Source organism: Amphibalanus amphitrite, unplaced genomic scaffold (assembly GCF_019059575.1).
Source record: "Amphibalanus amphitrite isolate SeventyFive unplaced genomic scaffold, NRLGWU_Aamphi_draft 000666F_arrow, whole genome shotgun sequence".
Lineage (NCBI taxonomy): Eukaryota > Metazoa > Arthropoda > Thecostraca > Balanomorpha > Balanidae > Amphibalanus > Amphibalanus amphitrite.
In genome coordinates, this window is record NW_024882160.1 from 6,288 (window position 1) to 27,255 (window position 20,968).

Consider the following 20,968-nt stretch of genomic DNA (forward strand, 5'->3'; position numbering starts at 1 on the left):
AAAGATACCTACATCTGATATCTCCCTGAGGATCGCAGAATACGCAGATTCATAATTCATCTCCCCTGTTCCTACTACGAGCCACTCATTCTCTTCGCTTCTTGAATCCTTACTCACACGTTATAACACATACCCTTCCACTTATCTTTATCACAAATGTGGGCTTTGCCGGAGAATAGACAAGCGTATAATAGACGGTGCTGACGGTACACCAAGTACTTACTGGACCGGCCCCCAACGACGAGCGTTGAACGTTGAATATGTCTGAAATGTGATGTCGTTCTACCCTCACCGCCGACTCTATGTGTGACCGTTTACACCTTGCTGTGACTGTATGATGTGGATGCCACAGTTGACCGGCACCCGGTCTCGTAGCTGCAGTCTAGCGCTCATTGACCATGCTATTTGGTCGCCATGGAAACGGTCACGGTCGGCCGACTGGTGCTGCAGTCCTTGCTGCAGTCTCCGTAGGGGATCTGGTACCTGTAGTAAAATCAATATTTATTGACCCTCCCCCCCCCCGACCAAACGCACACCTCGTACTAGGGTTCATTATGCAAACCATCTATTTTGCGTGTTCATGAAAGAATGGGGGAGGCGTCGCTGACGAAATCAAGCTTTGAACGGCAACTTTTAACGCTAAATGATAACGATTTTGCCGACTAATCTTTTCATCTCGCAATCCGATCTCATTTGAAGGAAGGTGTCTGAGGTGATCGTCTCCACCAGTGTATGTCTGATACATGAACCTCTTTACTTGAAATCTTAACTTTATAAGTGCTGAATGTTTTTTTTTTTTGTTGGACTTGATCACCGTTCGACCGGCGAAAGTCTGTTTTAGGTCCGTTTTGCATTTTCCTCCTTTTTTCGAGTGCGTGTCGCATGAGGTGTGCACGCCACAAATGCAAATAGTGCACAGGCCGTGCGCGTGAGCTTCACCCGTATCTCCGGTGTGTTTCTGATGCAACTTCTGAACAGAAGAGGAAATTCTAAGGAGGCGGGCATTTTTCCGGCGCGGGATAATTGAGCCACGCTGGCCACAGACGTGGCCGCTAACGCATGTGTCGATTGAGGCGAACATTGCACCATTTCGCTACCGTTGCTCGTGCCGCTATACATAGGCGCGGGAACTACTTTCAGACTGGGGGGCACACTATAATGGAGATGAACCTAGGGTACCCCCAAATCTAGTTTTCTCACCGGTTTTAGGCCACTTATTTTTCATCCCTTGGCTTTTTCAACAAAAAAGAAAAACATTTGCAAAAAAAGTGCAGTATTTCGTCTCAAAGTTGTGGGGGCACCGCCCCCACGGCCCTAGAGTTGGGGGGGGGGGGCAAGCTGCCCCCCACTGCCCCCCCCGGCTCCCGCGCCTATGCCGCTATAGCACCCATATACGAGTAAGAGTCGCTGCCAGTGACCTGACTGTATCAGTAGCATCGACTCACGGTGCTAGGATCGGAACACTGCCCCGAGGGCTCCGTTCGGCGCGCAGCAGTGCAGCCTCGGCACTCCCCAGAAACTCCAAACAGCAAAATGCAGGTGAGCGACGTACCTGCATGGGACGCAAATAGTCTAACAGTGCGTCAGGGTATGCCTTATCATTAATAATCGACTCGACAGTTATCTACAGAAGGCAAGACAATGTCTGAAGAAAGCAAACATGAGTAAAATAAATAGTTGGATATAGGCAAAATTTGAACTAAGATCGATAACATCATAATTGAAGTCGGCGTCCGTAAAGTGACGACGTCTCATTGCTGGCAAACGTCTTCGGCACCTTGTCGCTGCTGGCAGCGCACTGAGACCCGTTCCACTTTCCCTCCCCTGCAGGTGGTGCTCCTTCTCTGTTTGGCGACACTGGTCACCGCTAGAGGCTTCTCCGCACCTGGAAGCTACGGCGCGGCGGGCTACGGAGCCTCCGGCAGCTTCGGAGCCCACTACGGCAGCGGCGGGTCGAGTGTCAACGTCTACGGGAAGCCGGTCAACATCTTCACACAGAGCGCGCTGCTGTTGCCTGCCTACGGCAACTTCGGTGGCTCGAGCAGCATCGTAGGATTCCTCGGGGGCTACAATAGTCAGGGAGGCGGCTACCTCGGAGGCTATGCAGGCTACGGAAGTAAATATCAGGGCGGTAGCTTTGGAAGTGGATCCACTGCCGGCTACAGTGGATTGGGAAGCAATTCACTCGATGGGTTCGGTGGATATGGAAGCAGCTCTTTGAGCGGTTTCGGTGGTTTTGGGAGCAGCTCTGTTGGTTACAGTGGATTAGGATCAAGCTCGGTCGGCTACGGTGGATTTGGAAGCAGCTCTCTGGGCAGCTACGGTGGATTTGGAAGCAGCTCTCTCGGCAGCTACGGTGGATTTGGAAGCAGCTCTCTGGGCAGCTATGGTGGATTTGTAAGTTCTCTGGGAAGCTACGGGGGTTATGGAAGCGGATCTACTGGCGGTTACTCCGGACATGGAAGTGGATCTCTGAGCGGTTTCGGTGGTTATGGAAGCAGCTCTCTTGGCTACGGTGGAGTTGGAAGCAGCTCTCTGGGCAGCCACGGTGGATTTGGAAGTGGATCTATTGGCGGTTACTCCGGATATGGAAGTGGATCTCTGAGCGGTTTCGGTGGATTTGGAAGCAGCTCTCTTGGCTACGGTAGATTTGGAAGTAGCTCTCTGGCCGGTTACGGTGGATTTGGAAGCAGCTCCTTGAGTGGCTCTCTCGGAGGACTATCGGGAGGCTACCACAGCGTTATCGGAGGCGTGTCCACCGTAAAACCCGCAGGTACGCCTGTCAACGTCCTCACTCAGACCGCACATCTGGCCCCCATTTACGGATATCTCGGAGGCTACAATGGCTTCGGAGGCAACTACGGGGCCTACAGCTCGGGAGGTTTTGGCGGGCTGGCGAATACCTTCCTTGGAGGCCACAGCGAAGGTTTCAGTGGCTCATCGGGCTATGGTGGCCAGGTGAGCGGCTCCCTGAACGGCTACGGCGGAGTTGGAAGCAGCTACGGTGGATATGGAACCGGATCTCTTGCCTACGGTGGATATGGAGGCGGATCTCTGGGCAGCTACGGTGGAACCAGCGGTATTGTCGGCAGTAGCGGATTTGGAAGCAGCTCTGTCGGTGGCTACAGTGGGCATGGAACCGGATCTCTGGGCAGCTACGGTGAGCATGGAAGCAGCTCTCTCGGCGTCTACGGTAGCTTCGGAAGTGGATCTCTTGGCAGCTACGGTGGATTTGGAGGTAGCTCTCTTGGCTACGGTGGATTTGGAGGTAGCTCTCTTGGCTACGGTGGATTTGGAAGCAGCTCTCTGGCCGGCAACGGTGGCATTGGAAGTGGGTCCCTTAGCGGCTACGGTAGCTTTGGAAGTGGATACCTTGGCGGCTACAGTGGGCTTGGAAGCAGTGCTCTTAGCTACGGTGGATTTGGAATTGGATCTCTGGCCGGCTACGGCAGCTTTGGAAGTGGATCTCTTGGCGGCGACGGTGGCTTTCAAAGCAGCTCTCTGGGCGGCTACAGTGGACATGGAAGCAGCTCTCTTGGCTACCGCGGATTTGTAAGCAGTTCTTTGAGCGGTTACGGTGGAGTCGGAAGCAGCGCTCTTGGCGGCTACCGTGGCTTTGGAAGCAGCTCTCTGGGAGGCAATTTCGGAGGTGTTTCTGGAGGGTACTACGGTTGAATCGGAGGTGTATCTCAAGTTAAACCTGGGAGGACACCCGTCAACGTCCTCACTCAAAGCGCACATCTAGCACCTAGCTACGGATATCTCGGAGGTTACAATGGTTTTGGAACTAGCTATCTTGGAAGCTACGGCAGTCTTGGGGGCACCTTCTCCGGAGGTCAGTTTGGTAATTACGGCTTCGGAAGCTACAATAATATAGGGCACAAATGTTTCTGAGCATGCAGCACAGCAGTTTCAGAGGCTGCCATGATTGCTGCGAGCGGCTTTCTTAGTGGTCTGTGCAGGGTAGTTTTCCCGTTCCCTCCACAGATACGAGCCGGGGGAAGTAATGCGGTTAGTTTGGAAACCTTCGCCGAGCATTGTCTCGCCCAGCTGGGATCTGAAGCCGGTCCAGTGAGAAATGAGAAGATTTTCAGCGGTTCTATCAGACTGTGTTTATTCACGATGTATCTGCATTGAATGTGGCTGTTTAAAATAAAATAGTCGTTGAAGAATGCATCGTTTACCTACTCTAATTCTGTTCTAACTTCACTCATGTTAATTCAATCATTCATCCTACTCCTGATGCTACAATGAAAGCCTGCACATTGAACAAGCATGTGCACGGAACGCCTGAACAAGCATCACTCAAATCACCGGCCATATTCGCCGCTTCTTCAGTACGATCACTCAGCTTCCCACTCTTAACACACTTAGCATTTATCAACCCTTCATTAGATTTCAACAACTGACAAAATAGGCGACAACAGCCGAACTGCTGTACTCCGGTACAGCTACAGCACGGCTAGGCTATAGCTCGGCCTGCGCGCCACCCGATGGTTGTTCCGAGGAATGTGATGTGGGCCAGGCCGCCGCTAGGAACGCGGACGGCCACGCTATGGTCCGCGGGCGGCCACGCTATGAGGGTGAGGTGATGGCGCGCTATCGACCCGCACAGGTCAGCACTCGACACACCGGCGCCATGTCGCCAGTGTGTCCATCAGTCGGCGCTGTGCACCACGGCAGGACGCGGCGCTGTGATCTCTGGGGGTCCGCTGCGGACGGTGACGAATCCCCAGCGCATGTTGCGACGGATACCGACAACGGCTGACTGGACCTGTTCCGTGCTCTAGGTCAGCCGCCGTGATTCCGACCGTAACACCCACCAGCGACGCTTCGCTCAGCCCCGACGGGTCTACCGGTCTCGCAAACACCCTCGGCTGAATAAACCTCTCAGTCAGACCTCAGCGGCGCCCTCACAGTCCGACGGTCCCGTCCCATTGCGCCTTCACGGTCCGACAGTTCGGTATCAGCAGCGCGCTCGTCCGCCCAAAACGAACTTAGCCAATCTGTGACGGTCCGGTCCCAACAACGCTCTCACTGTCAGGTCTCGGCGCCCCCCGCACGCACGGGTCCCATCCCCAGTACAACTCCATACACAACGCTAACTCGAACTATATCTGATTGCATCCCGAGCCACCCAGTTCGGTAATAACACTATAGTTGGTCGCTCGCCAAACCCGATACATGAACCCTACATGAGTAACGCACAATGTGTGACTATCGACGGAAATTTCAGCGAAATGAACACGGGCTGAACCAGCTCCTTCGGCTCGGATGGCGGACAACGTCCAACAATAACTTAACAAATCAACGAACGATTATGAATCAATAATATGCACCAGTTGAGTTATCCAACAGCCGGGCACGCATCTAGTCAGGTAACGTTAATTTTCCAGCTGACTAGAGCTTCATTTATACGACTCTGGCACACTTTCTTCAATCACACTGTTCTGCCGCATCACGGTTGGCCACGCGGTTCTGTCCTCAACTGATGGACAGTCGGGTGACCCTTTTGTCCGGGGTTGACCCACTCAGGTGACCCCTCTCACTCTCACTCGTGGCCCCAGCGTCGGCCGGGCGGCGGCCGCTCCCAGTCAGAAGCGTCGCTTTGTGGCCGCTGGTCCTCGTGTCTAATAGGCCCCTCACACCTCTCTCGCAGACGCAGCGATTAGGACACACCGGTCGGGCGCTCACCCATCCCCAGCAGTGTACCCTCACCAGCCGTCCGTCCTGCGGCGCTTGCCAGCTCTTCGGCCCGGCGTTGGTCTGCAATACGAACCGCTGCAGCCCGCTACAGCAGGCAGTTGGTGTCCTCCTCGGTGTCGGAGTCGCCGGCGGCGGCGGTGGCGGCGCCCGGCGGCAGCGGCTGAGCGCAGCGAGCCACCAGCTCAGAGTACGAGCCGCCCGGCGTCAGGCAGATCAGCACCACCGTCATGTTGTCGCAGCCGAGGCCGCCCATCTGACAGTCGGGCGCCAGGCAGCGGGTCATCAGCTCCTCACACACGTCCTCCGGCTCCATGTTCTGGCCGATCCGGGTCCGTACAAACTCCAGCACCTCCTGTACAGACAGAAGCGGGGATGGGGTCAGACAGGGGCCACATCTGGACACAGCGGCGAGGGTGGGGTCAGATGGGACCTCTTCTCTCATTGTCACCTAAGGACACGTCAAAAAAGGTGGGGTCAAGTAGAGACACGTCCTGATATGGCGACAAGTTTAGTGAAACGAATGGAGCTACAGGAGAGCTTCCTGTAGACAGAATAGCGGGTAACTTCTGGACTCTTCTGGACAGAATGTAGCGAAATAATAGACGGGGTTATATATCTTGCAAGTTCAATGGCATGCTTCCAATGAAAAGGACGAGGAGGCAGCGTGATCTCACCTGATTGGTCAGCACGTCCCAGATGCCGTCGCAGGCCATGACGATGAACTCCCAGTCCTTGGTGATGTTGCGAGTCTCCACGTCAGGGTACGCTGCGGAGGAAGGATATAAGTAGTTAGAGCAGTGCGGACACGGGTAACCGACGGGGTACCGGGTAGTCGTATAACAGCTCTTACCGCCAGCACAGCGTGCGGTGCCGTACCAAAAGGATAAGCAAAAACACGACACTGCACACAAACCCAAAACACACAGGACACCAGAACATTCAAACCAGCATTAGGAACGACAAGGTACAGTCGCTCAGCTAACGGACACGATGCTAACATAGGGCTGAGAGTTAAGGCCATATCGAGACGACACTGCGATGAGGACATCAGGCAGCACTGCAAGCAGCGAAATTGCTGGGCGTGTCTCGCTGCCCGCTGCATAGTCTGCAGGGACGGCACTGACAGCCGTCCCTACAATAACGGCACTGACAGGCGTCCCTACAAGTGCCCACGCCTTGCTCAGTCAGATGCCCTCGGCTGTCCGGAGCCCTCGGCGACTAACCGACAACATTTGCCCATGACCGGAGCAGCTGAGGGACGACGGACTGGTGGTGGCCTTGGCCAACGGCTGCCGCCAACACAATGAGCCCCGAATCCGGCACTGGGAGCACCAATAACTACAATCCTCTATTGAACAAAACGTCTGAATCGAGTGGACTGAGGTACATCATTATAACAAAATATTCTTCTTTATTATTATCACTTTTGTCCCAGATCAGTAAGGAACTCATCGATTCAATTGAACAACTCATGCCGAAGTCCCTAGCAATAGTGTTCCTGGACTGGACGATTCGAATGCAACACATTACACTGTAGAGTGTTGGTCTAACCAAATTGAGGTCAAACGCGGTTACAAAAAGTCGCCCCATTTTTTAACATCTTGCATGTGCTTATATCAAATTTATTTATCACACTCACTTCTCATATGCATGTTGTATGTAGCTAAGTCGATGTATCCCTCGCCAAGTTATCGTATGACATGCACTACGAACCGTACCATCTTCCATTACAGTTCCGCCCCGCATGTCCTTGGCGACTCTCTGCCCCCCCCCCCCCCCCCCGGCGGTTTTCCCTCTCCAGCTGTCAACTGGGTTTATAGATAAATATAAGCGGGACAAAATACGAGTAAAATACGAGCAAAATACGTATGGTGTGCCCCCCCCCCCTCTCCCCCACGGGAGATAAGTCGCAATCAAGTCGCAATGGATTAATAGGAACTTCGATCAGGCACCGCGTGACCCTATTTCGCTGTGAACTACACATACGCATGTAATGCTGGCGAACAGCGAGATAAATCTGCGATATAAATTGCATTGTATTAAACATACATGTAAGCTACGTATGGTGTATTGGTAATGTTATCAGGCACATCCTACATGCAAAAATAATGATCAGTAAGTGAGAAAAAGAAGTGCACAAGCTGCCACCAAAATCGTACTGTACTTCATAACATCAGAAAATTTAAATGATATTGAAGAAAAAATCACTGTACGTAACATCGCATCATAGAACAGTACTTGTCAAAAGATACAATTGCCAGAAAGCAGCGCGCGCACTTATTTGTCCTCCTCTTTCTCCTCTTCATCATCCTCATGCTCCTCGTCTTCATGTTCATCATCCTCATGCTCCTCGTCTTCATGTTCATCATCATGCTCCTCGTCTTCATGTTCATCATCCTCATGCTCCTGCTCCTCCTCCTCCTCCTCCTGCTCTATATCCTCTTCGTCATCATGCTCCTCATCTTCATGCTCTTCATTCTCGTCTTCCTCGCTGACATGATCAGAATGATCATCCGCATGGGGATCATCCGCAAAATGATCCACATGGTGCTCACCAGAGTGATGCTCATCGGCATGGTGATGATCCACGTGGTGACCAGCAGGATGGTGCTCATCCTCACCGATGACATGATGACCGAGATCCTCGTGGCCAGCGTCATCTTCATCGTCCTCAAAAAAGCTCGGCTGATCTTCAAGATCTTCATCACCACCCGGCAGTGCTAACGGCTTAAAGCCCGAATGTCCTCCGCTGTGATGCAAAGAACCTTCCACTGCATCATTCAGTTGCAAGTGCACGGGAACTGGGTGGACTGCCTCAGGTGCCCTCACTCGGATACTTTCCCGATAATGGGGAACCACCCTGCTGTGGTATTCGGGAAGCGACCGGCGCTTACGCTCGTTGGCGCTGTTGATAACGCGCATGTATACTTTGGGACGTGGCGTCTCTTTGCTTGCGGCATCGACATTGGATGACTCGGGGGTGGTCTCAGGCTTCACAGGAACAGATTCATTCTGAATCACGTGTAATGCCCTTGCATGGCAGCTTGCAATAGCCAAACACAAAATAACGAAAATCTGGAGATGCATTTCGAATATTTTGATGTACTTTACTATTCAACTTAAGTGGACATTCCACAAAACAAAATCAATTTTGACTTCTGATTTGAGGCAAATAAAAAGGCAAAACAAAAACTTCAAAATCACACAAACGAAAACATCACAAAACAAAAATGAATGTAGGCAACTGTGAACTTTTGTTGAACTTGAACTAAAAAATATTCAGCATGCAGCTCACGCCAAAATGATCAGCGCGCCTACAGTTCAACGACGCTCAGATATTTTTTTCAGAAAGGACAAGTCATGTCATGCAACGATATTCTACATGATGATGTAGTGTCTTGCAGTATGGGGACGGTTTTTACGCATTTCCTTGGATTCCAATGCAATGGCCTTTCGCACCATTCCAAAATCTTTTCCTCAGAGTGAACAAACTTCACGCACGTTAGCTACCTCATTGACACACGTTAGGGTTAGGTACCACATCTCCAAATAAATAAAAGGCGCGTTCCAGCTACCACATATAGATTACCGATGGCTTTTACCTTTGAATGATTAATAAGGGGCTCTAGACGCTGAATATTTGTTTTTCCAACTTTCAAAGATTAATGGGAACTCCAAGACGACTAACATGTACCAGCATGACGCGTACCAATATATCGTACGGTCGTAACCAGTGACCTACATACGGGTTACTCTCAAGGCATCCGCATGATGAGTCAATGGCAGCAAACCTGTCCCCGATTTATGCCAGTTCAGTAGCACTAGCCATTCCCAACGCTTTTAGGCATGCTCGAAGGTGATGCCTAACCGGATAGAAAATTGGCATTATGGCTCCGAGCTATGTTCCTTACGTGAGCAAATAAGCATAAGAGGAATATATTTTTCACATGGTTTCGCCTAAGACATAATTGTAAGCGACTTGAGTCCGCAATTGAGCCCGCCGCGAGCGAGATCGGTGGGAATGTGTTGTGTGGGGAGAAGTGGGAGTTTGGAAACGTTGTGCGTTTCGTCGTTGTCTGCATCTCATGTCATGTGTCATGAAATATAATATATATGAAGAAGAAAAAAAATCAAAAGCGACGGGCGACAACATTTGGTAGGAGTCCCGCCACTGTGCCGGGCCCCGGATAAAAACCGGAGAACATCAGCCAGGAATACAATGCGGAAATAGCGGCCGTGGCGACGGGCAGAGGCGACAGACTGACCGTGGTACGATCCGAAAAAGGTGGTGCTGTATAAACAGATCGGCGCCACGCCGCGCGAGCGTGCCCGCACCCGTATACAGACACGCAAGGTCGCTCTGCGGGCTCCCGGACCGAGACAAGTCCCTTTACTCCCATCGCCTTCAAATCCTTCAGACCTCCACAACGGCGATCCCACCAAGCGTTCTAGCCTTCTAAATCCACCGCTCCAAACGCCACCCCGTTCCCTCCCCCACCAGAAGCTATGAGCGCTCGGCCTAAATACAAATCAACAGCTGACACTCTTGACATGCCACTACCTGACATCACTGACTTGTCACCCTCACTACTCATGCACCAATGACTACAAACCCCACTGCACTATCACCAGCCGTTACCATGACTGACCTGACCTGTCACCACCCAACACCCGTCACCACTGCACTATCATATCACCATTCGTCACATGACTGACCTGTCACCACCTGTTCCTCGGGGGTCTTCTCCTCGTTCCGTTTGAAGATGAAGTCGCCAAGCGCGCGCGACAGGGCCAGGTTGCCGTTGACGCGGTTGCCTTCCACCCAGCCGCCGGCGGCGGTGATCCGTTCCACCTCTGTCTTGTTGTTGGGTTTGTGGTCGAACGAGAGCACCTCGAGCTGGCCACCGACGCTGGCGATGGCGCGCGAGTCACCCACGTTCGCCTGCCGGCCGGGGGAGCAACAACCGGTCAGTTACGGTACTCCACTCAGTCAGAAAGTTAGGGAAAACAGTTGGATAAACCGATCAAACACTAAATCATTTACATTCCAACCCATCACAGGTATAAATCTTCCTAAAATATATCAGTTATTATCCGACAAATATATAATATGAAATACACTTATTGTTTATTGTTAAACAATGGGGGCAAAATACATTGGAGAATCCGTCACATTCGTGGAGAATCCGTATTTCATTCTTTTTTTCAGAAATTCAATAACAACCGCGTATTTTTATTCCTTTGTGTAGCACCATCGCAATACCAGTATTAAGAACGTTATCTTGTGCATACCCAACTACGTATCGATTTTAGGTTCCTCGCGCAGCAGCAAGTTGCTTTTAGTAGCCCGCAGTCGGTTCCAACAGTCAGATCGGCTACCCGGCCAGCCAGCAGCCGACCGAACCTCGGACCGACCTCTGTTTTTCCGCATTGCATCACGCTGCACAGCGGTTACCGCTCGCCCTACTCGCGTGCAAGTCTTGCTGACCGAAGCAACCAAGAAATCAACAAGACGACGTGGGGCGCTGTCAACTAGCACATCTGGGTCCGGTATCGACTCACATTTTCTAGTGCAGCTCATAATACATGCATTAGCATTAGCGCGCACGTGCACACGTGTTTCATACCTCGCAACGACACAAAAAATACCGCAAAAATAAAATTAACATTAATAATATAACATATCGAGGAGGCTCAGACCGCAGAAGGGAAGGTGAGCCACTGCACCCATCGCGCCCACTCCGCCCCCTCCTCGCTCGTGTCATAGTGTGCGGACTGCGGCCGGTCACGACCGCTCGCAGAACTGCGCCCGGTCACCGGGTGTGATTTCACCCACAGGGGTCGATATGCGGGCGCCAGTCTGTCCGTGAAAACCGGCGCCGGTCCTATCGGTGTCGCCGTGCTGAGTCACGCACCCGTCGCCAGTTCGATCACACACCGAACGGATACCCGTATCGGCTACCGCCCAGATAAAGGCGACAGGCTACCAGGGCCAAGGGCAGAGTCGGTACACAATAGTGACGGCCAGCCAACGCCCAGCTAAAATACCACGGTTTAAAGTATATAATTAAAAACGACCGGTCCGTTTCTGGGTGTTACCATGCATCTCGTGGTGCCCGCGTCTGCCCTATGTTATAAGCTGAGGATATCCCGCTCTTAACCACACACCGACGCCCCACTCCTAAAACCCACGGGTCACATAGTAGATGGAGAAACTATGTACACTGCACCCCGCCTTAAATCAAATAGGTACGCCAACCATTCTCCAGATAGTTGAGAATCTGAATACATACCAAGCCCCCGCCGTCCCACCCACACAGCAAAGTGAGATGATCAGCTGATATACAGACCCCGCCTCGACCCCCCCCTCTGCCCCCACCTCTCGGCTTCAAGCCCTCCACTCACAGTGCAGTAGATGGCCGAGAATGGCCCGTCCCCTCCCCGCCCTCCAATCACGCAGCAGAGGGTTATATCCGGATAAAGACTCCCGCCTCCCAACCTCTCCAACCACGCCTTTCACTCACACAGTAGATGTCCATTTACGACCCCATCCTGTCCCTTCCACCCTTTACTCACGCAGTAGAGGGTGCCGTCGCGGATGAGAACGCTGACGGCCGTCGTGCCGGCCAGGTCATCCTTCAGCACCTCGTCGGCCAGCATCATCCGGTCAATCTCCAGACAGGCCTGTTTGAGCGCCTCCGAGACGCGCCCCTTCTCGTACTCGGGCCGTCGCACCACCACCTTGTGCAGGTGCCGGCTGGCATACTGCGCTACTTTCTCGCCTGAAATGGAGAAACGAGGATCACATGTCAAGGGCATATGCCTATTAATGAGCAGATACAAGTTGCAGGTGGACTGGTGAAAAGTTTGGGCATCTTGGACAAATAAGATACCATGTCATCACAATGCATGGATAAAAAACAACGCCATAACAAGTGTAAAATGTCTATAAAAAAACGGAGCTGGCACAAACTACAGGCAATTTCTCTTCCACCACTAATTCTGAAATGCCATCTATTCAACCGAAGCACTCACCTCCATGTCCATCAAAAACAGCAAAAAACGCTGCAGATGGGTCATCGGGCAGGGAGAGGATGTGCGTGTGAGCATCTTCCATGGTCACCCTCCATCCCTGCATGCAGCTGGAGCCAACTCTGTAGGCATCCGACCCCAGGCTGTGTGTCTCCTTGTGGGTGACGGGCTCCGAGAGCATCTGACCCATGGTGGCGTCTAGGGCGGAGCTGCGTGACACTCAGAGATCCATCTGTGACAAGGATAGAACCATTGGTTAAACAAACTAGCTGGAGGTAAAGGTGAAAAGTAACTGATCTGATGAAATCCTTTACTATAACCCTATCAACACAAATTATTATCAAACAAAACTTGACTGCAAGTGCAATATACCTACATAATACCTTATTACCTACACTCTACAGTGGGCAGCATAAATAACACACTATCTATTCAAAAGCATTACCAATAGGCTTAATAATCGGTATTATGATAGCAGGCGTCTCACATGCTGCCACCGGTTTGGGAAAAGTCGCTAGATTCGTCAGGTCTAGAGATATTTCTACCAAGTCGCTATATAGGGTAATCACATAGCGGTGATTTCAAAAACGGAGTCAGTGTTTTTCTGAGCTGGCGGGGGGGGGGGGGGCGTTTGGGGGGGATTGCCCCCCTTGCCGATAGCTCGGGAACGGCTGATCGGAGCCAGGCTTGCAAGGTGGCATTGGAAAGCGGTCGAGTAGACAAGCCTAATTAGTAATGCAACCATCGGGATACTGGGGGGGCGTAGGGGGGGATTGCCCCCTTGCCGATAGCTCGGGAACGGCAGATCGGAGCCAGGCTTGCAAGGCGGCGTTGGAAAGCGGTCGAGTAGACAAGCCTAATTAGTAATGCAAACTATCATCGGGATACTGGGGGGGCGTAGGGGGGGATTGCCCCCCTAGCCGATAGCTCGGGAACGGCTGATCTGAGCCAGGCTTGCAAGGCGGCGTTGGAAAGCGGTCGAGTAGACAAGCCTAATTAGTAATGCAAACTATCATCGGGATACTGGGGGGGGGGGGCGTAGGGGGGATTGCCCCCCTTGCCGATAGCTCGGGAACGGCTGATCGAAGCCAGGCTTGCAAGGCGGCGTTGGAAAGCGTTCGAGTAGACAAGCCTAATTACTTAATTAGTAATGAATACTATCATCGGGATACTGGGGTGGCGTGTGTGTGTGTGTGTGGGGGGGGGGGGGTGTTGCCCTTGACCGATAGCTCGGGAACGGCTGATCGGGGCCAGGCTTGCAAGGCGGCGTTGGAAATCGCTCCTAATTACAAGCCTAATTAGTAATGCAAATTATCATCGGATACGGGGGGCGCAATGCCCCCTACGCCCCCCCCCCCCCGTATCCCGATGATAGTTTGTTTTACTAATTAGGCTTGTCTACTCGACCGCTTTCCAACGCCGCCTTGCAAGCCTGACTCCGATCAGCCGTTCCCGAGCTATCGGCAAGGGAGGCAATCCCCCCTACGCCCCCCTCCCTAGTATCCCAATGATAGTTTGCATTACTAATTAGGCTTGTCCGGCTTGTCTACTCGACCGCTTTCCAACGCCGCCTTGCAAGCCTGGCTCCGATCAGCCGTTCCCGAGCTATCGGCAAGGGGGGCAATCCCCCCCCCAAACGCCCCCCCCCGCCAGCTCAGAAAAACACTGACTCCGTTTTTGAAATCACCGCTATGTGATTACCCTATATAGCGACTTGGTAGAAATATCTCTAGACCTGACGAATCTAGCGACTTTTCCCAAACCGGTGGCAGCATGTGAGACGCCTGCTATAACAATACCTAATAATCAACCAGGAGTGGAGTGATACCATCCTGCTCTTTAAGTCTTAATCCCAATCCCGCAACATTCAATTTCCCTCTTTTTAAAATGTCAACTTCTATCACCAGATGCTGCTACAGCTAATAGGTCTGAAAATAAACAAAAACCTAGCAGAAAAATAATTAACTAGCTGCTTATCTCCACATGTTTGGTTAACTAGCTAGGTACTCATCTGCCCCTGTTTGTTATTTAGTAAATAACTTCAGTGGCAGATAAAAAGCACTGGGCAATCATTCCCATTCATAAGAGCATGTCAGTAGGCGGAACTATGGTCATGAGTACCCAAATATAGGAACGTCCCCATTTTTGGGAACGGAGTTCCCAAATATGGGAACGGGCGTTCCCATTTATGAGAACGGAAGGCAATTTTTCGGCCGTTCTCCCACTAAAACTCAAAAGTGCATCACGTCTCAAAAAAGTGCACGCTGATTTAAGTATCTACTAAATCTCCATAAAGTTATCTTTAATCTGACCGTGGAAGGAGGAAATTGACCGTGGAATGATATTTTTAATGATTTTTTGAAAATGACAGAATGGTGGAAATATGGGTTATACGACATTTAACATGCAATTTTAAGGAAAATGAAGCATTTTTTAGTTTGAGGTAAAGTATAATAATTTTCGCCTGGTTATGAACTTTCATACTATCGACACCAGATGCTGACATATGCAAGCGAACACGCGGACAGTCCCGGGGTAATATTGTTGACATTTGGTGTCGAGGCGGACGACCGCGTAGAACGTGCGTGATTTTACCGAACTACTGTTGTAAACTCAGTTTAAGTGGTCGAAAATTATTCAGCTGTATTTTATCAGCCCGGAAAGACATATTTTATTTGGATGCTAGCTGTTTAGCGTTGTTTTCAGTCGGTGACACACCAGGAGGGCTGTTCACGGGCCCTGTGTGCGGTCGGACCGCACACAGCCTCCAAGCTCCGCCCACTGCGTCCCTACGTCAGCCTTCCGTCACCGCACACAGCGATCGCTGTGGCCGGTCGGGACTGGCCACAGCGGACCGTCCACCGCACGCAGCCGTGACGTCAGAGCCGCCTACCCATCCCCTACCCCCACGCCTGCTGGACGCACCGCACACACCGCACGCAGCAGTGTGCGGTGCCCGTGAACACCCCTAGGGAAATAAGCTAAAATTAGAGCGCTCTATTTATTGCTCCTGCCCCATGTTGAAGAGATACCCCTAAAAACGTGATCTTTTATCGGCCCTTACGCAGCAAGGCAGTAATTCTCAGACCGGTGGATGGTATCAATAGAAAGAGAATGCGTCAAAGATTAACATGAATTAATTAAAATAACATTAAAATGTTAATTAAACGTGGAAATTAGTCCCAAACATAAGCTACTTATTGCTCCTACCTCGGCGACGGCGCTCCCCGCAGTCGGCGGAGAAGCTAAAATAAAAGCCACCATCCTCCTCCGTAAGTCAATTTTAGAGCGGCCGAGTGGGCCGATGCGGGGCCACCAAACTGAGGTGAGACGTGGCTAGTAATTGCAAACCGCCATAGAAATCAATATCTTAAGACGTACAATATGGAGTGATTACTCTGAAGCTGGAGTGAAAGCATGAGTAGATTGCAAGAAACGAAATGCATAGATTGGTTGAATTATGTACAACTACAATAGGCACAGCTCAGATGAAGCCATTTCTATGATGTTGACATATGACATAACCCTTCCTCTCCTCACCTATGACCTAAGTGCATTGGCAATTACCGGCATAGTTTTTGAGCACGAGTGTAATTCGCAATCGGACCGCAATACATGTTGCTAGGCTGCTGCAATTACAACGAACATACGAATACTGCCTTCATTTGTAGACGTTTGTTTTTTAGGCGGTCTTTGACGTGCAGGGGGCATACCTGTCGACAACTTCAGTTTCTCCGAATTTCAAAAACTCCCAGAATTTCAATTCCTTATGCACTGTTGTAGGTACAGCTATGTTCACAAGTTTTCGTTTTCTCCTGTTCTAAAAAGGATGATATTTGTCGATTTCGTGCGTCGCTGATAGGAGGGTGCGTTTAATAATTAGGCCCAACGCTTTCTGCATCCGCGAGTACCTTCAAAAGGGAACAACAGTTTCCATTTATTACACTATGGGACATGTGACAAAATGACCACTGGAACACGCATGAAACGGAGCTCATATTCCTAAAAATGTCTACAATCACTTCTTTTCTGACACTATTAGCAAATACCATCTCAAGTTAGGTGGTTGACAGACAGTCAATGGAGATCTGGGGAGACTGAGTGATGCCAATTCACCACTTAACTGATAATGAGGGCCGAGGGAAGAGAAACATGCAACATGCACAACTGACAACTTGACAAGTGACAAAACACTACCACTATTGCGCAGTGCACAACAAATTACAGCAGCCAGCCCAAAAAATGCTTTTGGTGGCTAATTGCAAAACAAGTCACTAATAAATGTCTTAGTTGCAGCTGAACACTGCACAATAATCACACTGTTCACACATTGAGTGAGATGCCACAGGTGGTTTGAATCACACTTTGGTTCAACTGCAAATCTGAAGTGTTGTCATGAGGTTCATACCTCCATGATCACAGCACTTTGGTTGTGGTTGGCATAACACTTGTAGTCTGCAGAGTTCCACATGAACTGCAGACACCTCATCTGGTGGTCTTCATGTTGCTCAACTTCTTCAGGAGGCAAATGTCGACCACCCAGCGGAAGCATGGTCCTGCAGAAAAGAAAGGTAATGCATAAGGTACAAACATTATCTGCTGAAACAGCTCCTTCTGTTGGCTGTTATTAAACTTTTAACATAGGTAACATAACAACATGTATTCCATGTATATTACATTTGTTGAAGTAAAATACTGCCGGCTATTTCAAAACCAGAAAATGAAATTATATTGTGGCATAATTCACCTGCTCAGCTATTGGTATCAAATAATAATTAATTTAATATTTGGCATATTCTTTATAACACATTCATAGAATATTCTACTTCACGTCACAAGGACTCACAATCTTTCTGTTGGGTGTTTGATTGACGCATTAACTAAGTTCGTCTTAGGTTTTATTATTGCAAAAAATTCATACCTATTGCATTATTGTATCAAAATACTGCCAGCAATAACAAAACAAGAACATGAAATGCAATGAGCAGGCCGCCTTTCCTTAAAATGGATTACTTTGAAAGGAATTTTAGTTTCTTTTAAGGAAAAGGAGAAATGATTATCAGGTAATTATCAGAAAACCACTCAACCAGCAAGTGGCTGGGTGGTTTCACAGCAAACATCAAGCCAAAACATATACTTACATCTATCTAACAATTGAGCCATTTGACTACTACAAGGATATTTGAGAAAAATAAGAATTCAATTATCCAATGTTGACTTCCTTGCAAAGTTTATGCCTTATTTTATGAAAATGTGTCACTAGAATATGATAATTATCATCGAATATTATTTAAATTACGATTTATTTCTATCGGAATGCACATGGAGTCCCGCGCCATTTTCGTCGACGATGAATATGATCGTGCTTCATGAAGAGATAAGGGGTTTCAATGGTCTTTCAAAGCAATAATTTGATGTAAAAATTTGTAGGAAATAATATGAAGCTGGTTCAAATGGCCATCAACCATTTAAAACACCGAAAATACTCACAACTCCGTCCCGACGACCACGCAGCACCGCGCACGCCACACTACTGGCACAATGCCAAAACTGCTGTCACAGCGGAAATGTTTTTTTTTCTCGATTGCAATTGTGGAATTATTTATTAAACAGAAGATGATTTTTCCGAAAAACCGACTGATTTCATACACAGATGCATGGAAAATAAAAAAATCCCGGTAAGTTTATTTGTATTGTTTTGTCGATTTTGACATGCTCCTAGTTTGCAGCCATATTTCGATATGTTCTACAGGGAGTTCAGAATTATTTCAGGACCAATCTTTTCCTCATTCATTTTCCCGTCGATCATGAAATTTTTAGAGCGGAACAATTGGTTTCCAGGCGGTCCGAGCGGTTTTCGTGAGAAGGGTGCAAAAATCGGCGTCATTTTTAGAGCCTCGACACCAGCTCAACACAGGACCCTATGGGAGACGGTGAAGTAGCGGGAGCAATAAATAGAGCGCTCTAATTTTAGCTTATTTCCCTGGTGTGTCACCGACTGTTTTATAAGGAGCGTCATGAGCGTGGTTTTTGTCTTCCGTGTTTCTAAGCGTGATCGTTTTGGGGGAATTTCTCTTATATAGCTCGCTCTGTGTGGCTTATTTATAATTTTTATGCTGATTTCGATAATTCCTCGTGCCCATCCTACCAGGCCTTTTGCCACTTACAATCATCAAGAAAGGAAAAAACTAGATTTTCATTGGGACTAGGTGTTTTGAGGGTGTAACATATTCAGCGTTCCCATTTTTGGATACTTCCTTGTACTCGTCAACTATCGGTGATAAACAGACAGGTGCTTGACATGTCTCCACCCTCAGCGCGGACGGTGGATATAGGTATGGAAGACCTTGTTGAACATCGCTGAGCGTTGTGAATTACGTAATCCTGCAGAGGGGGGCGTGCCCGCTGCGAGATCGACGGGAATAAAAGCGCAGAAGACCGGGCGAAACATGCGACGGTCTTGCCGGAAAGGTCATCTGATGATTGTTGCGTTAACAATAATTTGCGGCGTTGGACGTGATGCTTGTTAATGAAAAGAGCCCCTGAAAGGCGTCGGTGAAATCGTTCCCAATTTTGGGTACGCCGTTCCCATAATAAGGAACGCTTGCAGCGCCAGTGTACGAGAGCGTTCCCAAATTTGGGCTCGCGGCCCGGACGATGGACTGCTTTAGAAATAGGGGAACGATTTGAAACTACGATGGGCCTTACAATATCAAACTCTTTCCCAACAATATTGAGACAAATATCAGGCGGTTCACCATCGTTTTATATTTTTTGGACGTCATTTAACGGTTCTTTTTCTTGTTTTAAATAATGCCTACATGGCGTTCCCATATTTGGGTTTATCGTTCCCAAACATGGGAACGAAAATGCGTTCCCGAAAATGGGTACGCTTGACCATAGTTCCGCCTACTGATGTATTTTGAATTTTGATGGCTCAGTATGAACTTTGACTTCGGCATGCTAGGTACCGAGGTTAGAGGTACAGCCCACCGCTAAAGTAATGTAGGATTTTACCAATCTCAACGGTTGGCTTTGACTGGCGATTGTTCAATGCGGAGTGATCGAAAAGAAGATGTCAATAGCTTAAGTTGCAGCTGCAAGGGTGACGATACATATAAGCTACATTTAAAGTTTCATTGTAGTCTGGTTGATCGTTCCTAAGCTGGAGAACATACCCATGACTGAAACCACACATAACTTCTGCTGTGGACTGTACCTATTTAAGTGTTTATCGTTAAACGAAAACCCTGAAAAAAAAATCACTTATACATCTTGATAAAGGAAATGCTCACCTTCCTCTAAATTTTGCAGTTGTCTATTTCAATTCGAACTCCCTTATCAAACGGAATTCGTTTCCTGTTGAGTACAAAAAAACAACTGCCAAATTTATGTCTAACAGCTTAGCAGATTGATATGCAGACGATTTATATCCTCCTTTCCACAAATCTCGATGCGTGAAGCTCAAGAAAATTGCCTATTTCAAGAATAATTACCCTTACATTACATACAAATCAGTTGGGCAAACTAGGCGGCGGGAATCAAAATATGGAGGCATCTAAATATTGATTCTAGTGGGCGGAGCTTTGACCATATATGGGCATACGTGCAGACCATCACAGAAACGTCAATTCTTCAGCAACCGGCTACAATTTCAAGATAGTTTCTTCACAAAATGAAGAGCAACGTTGAAGCTGCCCACCAGGCACGAAACAATAGCCCTAACCTCTTTGGTTAGTTTTGGAAAGTGTCTTGAAAATAATCAAGATATTGATTCATCACGGCGGCTAATCCCGGCGAGAATCAATATTTTGATTCTGCAAACAGCTGGCTAATCATTATTTTGATTCTGAAATCAGCTGGTTTATCAATATATTGATTCTGCGAACTGACTTTCTGCAGACGTACTTCACCCTTTAAATTGATTTATGGGATGTTTCTTGTGTGCAAATAATGCAAATTCAATAAATTCATTAAGATATTATCAGCACAGGATCGTGTAATTTTTTTCTAGACCTTATTCCCACGGTAGACCAGGGATTTTCAGCACTCACCCTGGCTCCCTGCTCAAAGCTGCAAGCCTTCGAGGGAATGCGTGAAGGGAGCCGTGCTGACCTTTGTATAGGGGTTGTACTGAGTCGGAGCCGGAACCGAAGCCCGACCATTTTACTCGGAGCCGGAGCCGGAGCTGGAGCCGATTTTTTCCTCCGGAGCCGAAGCCGTCTGACAT

At 49.2% G+C, this 20,968-nt stretch overlaps 1 protein-coding gene across 3 annotated transcripts; it reads right to left on the bottom strand.

Annotated features, from left to right (window-relative positions):
* Positions 1-4,087: 4,087 nt before the first annotated feature.
* Positions 4,088-20,252, bottom strand: LOC122364272 (probable protein phosphatase 2C T23F11.1). Of its 3 annotated transcripts, none has more exons than XM_043334491.1 (6): positions 20,034-20,252; positions 12,742-12,970; positions 12,283-12,488; positions 10,423-10,648; positions 6,381-6,472; positions 4,088-6,058 (listed from the first exon to the last, which is right to left on the bottom strand). In XM_043334491.1, the coding sequence occupies exons 2-6, from the start codon at positions 12,926-12,928 to the stop codon at positions 5,792-5,794; spliced, it is 978 nt and encodes a 325-aa protein (XP_043190426.1). In that variant the 5' UTR covers positions 12,929-12,970; positions 20,034-20,252; the 3' UTR covers positions 4,088-5,791. The 3 variants fall into 3 exon arrangements, with proteins under 3 accessions (XP_043190426.1, XP_043190427.1, XP_043190425.1); XM_043334492.1 differs by lacking the exon at positions 20,034-20,252 and adding an exon at positions 14,538-14,819; XM_043334490.1 differs by lacking the exon at positions 20,034-20,252 and adding an exon at positions 13,184-13,287.
* Positions 20,253-20,968: the final 716 nt, after the last annotated feature.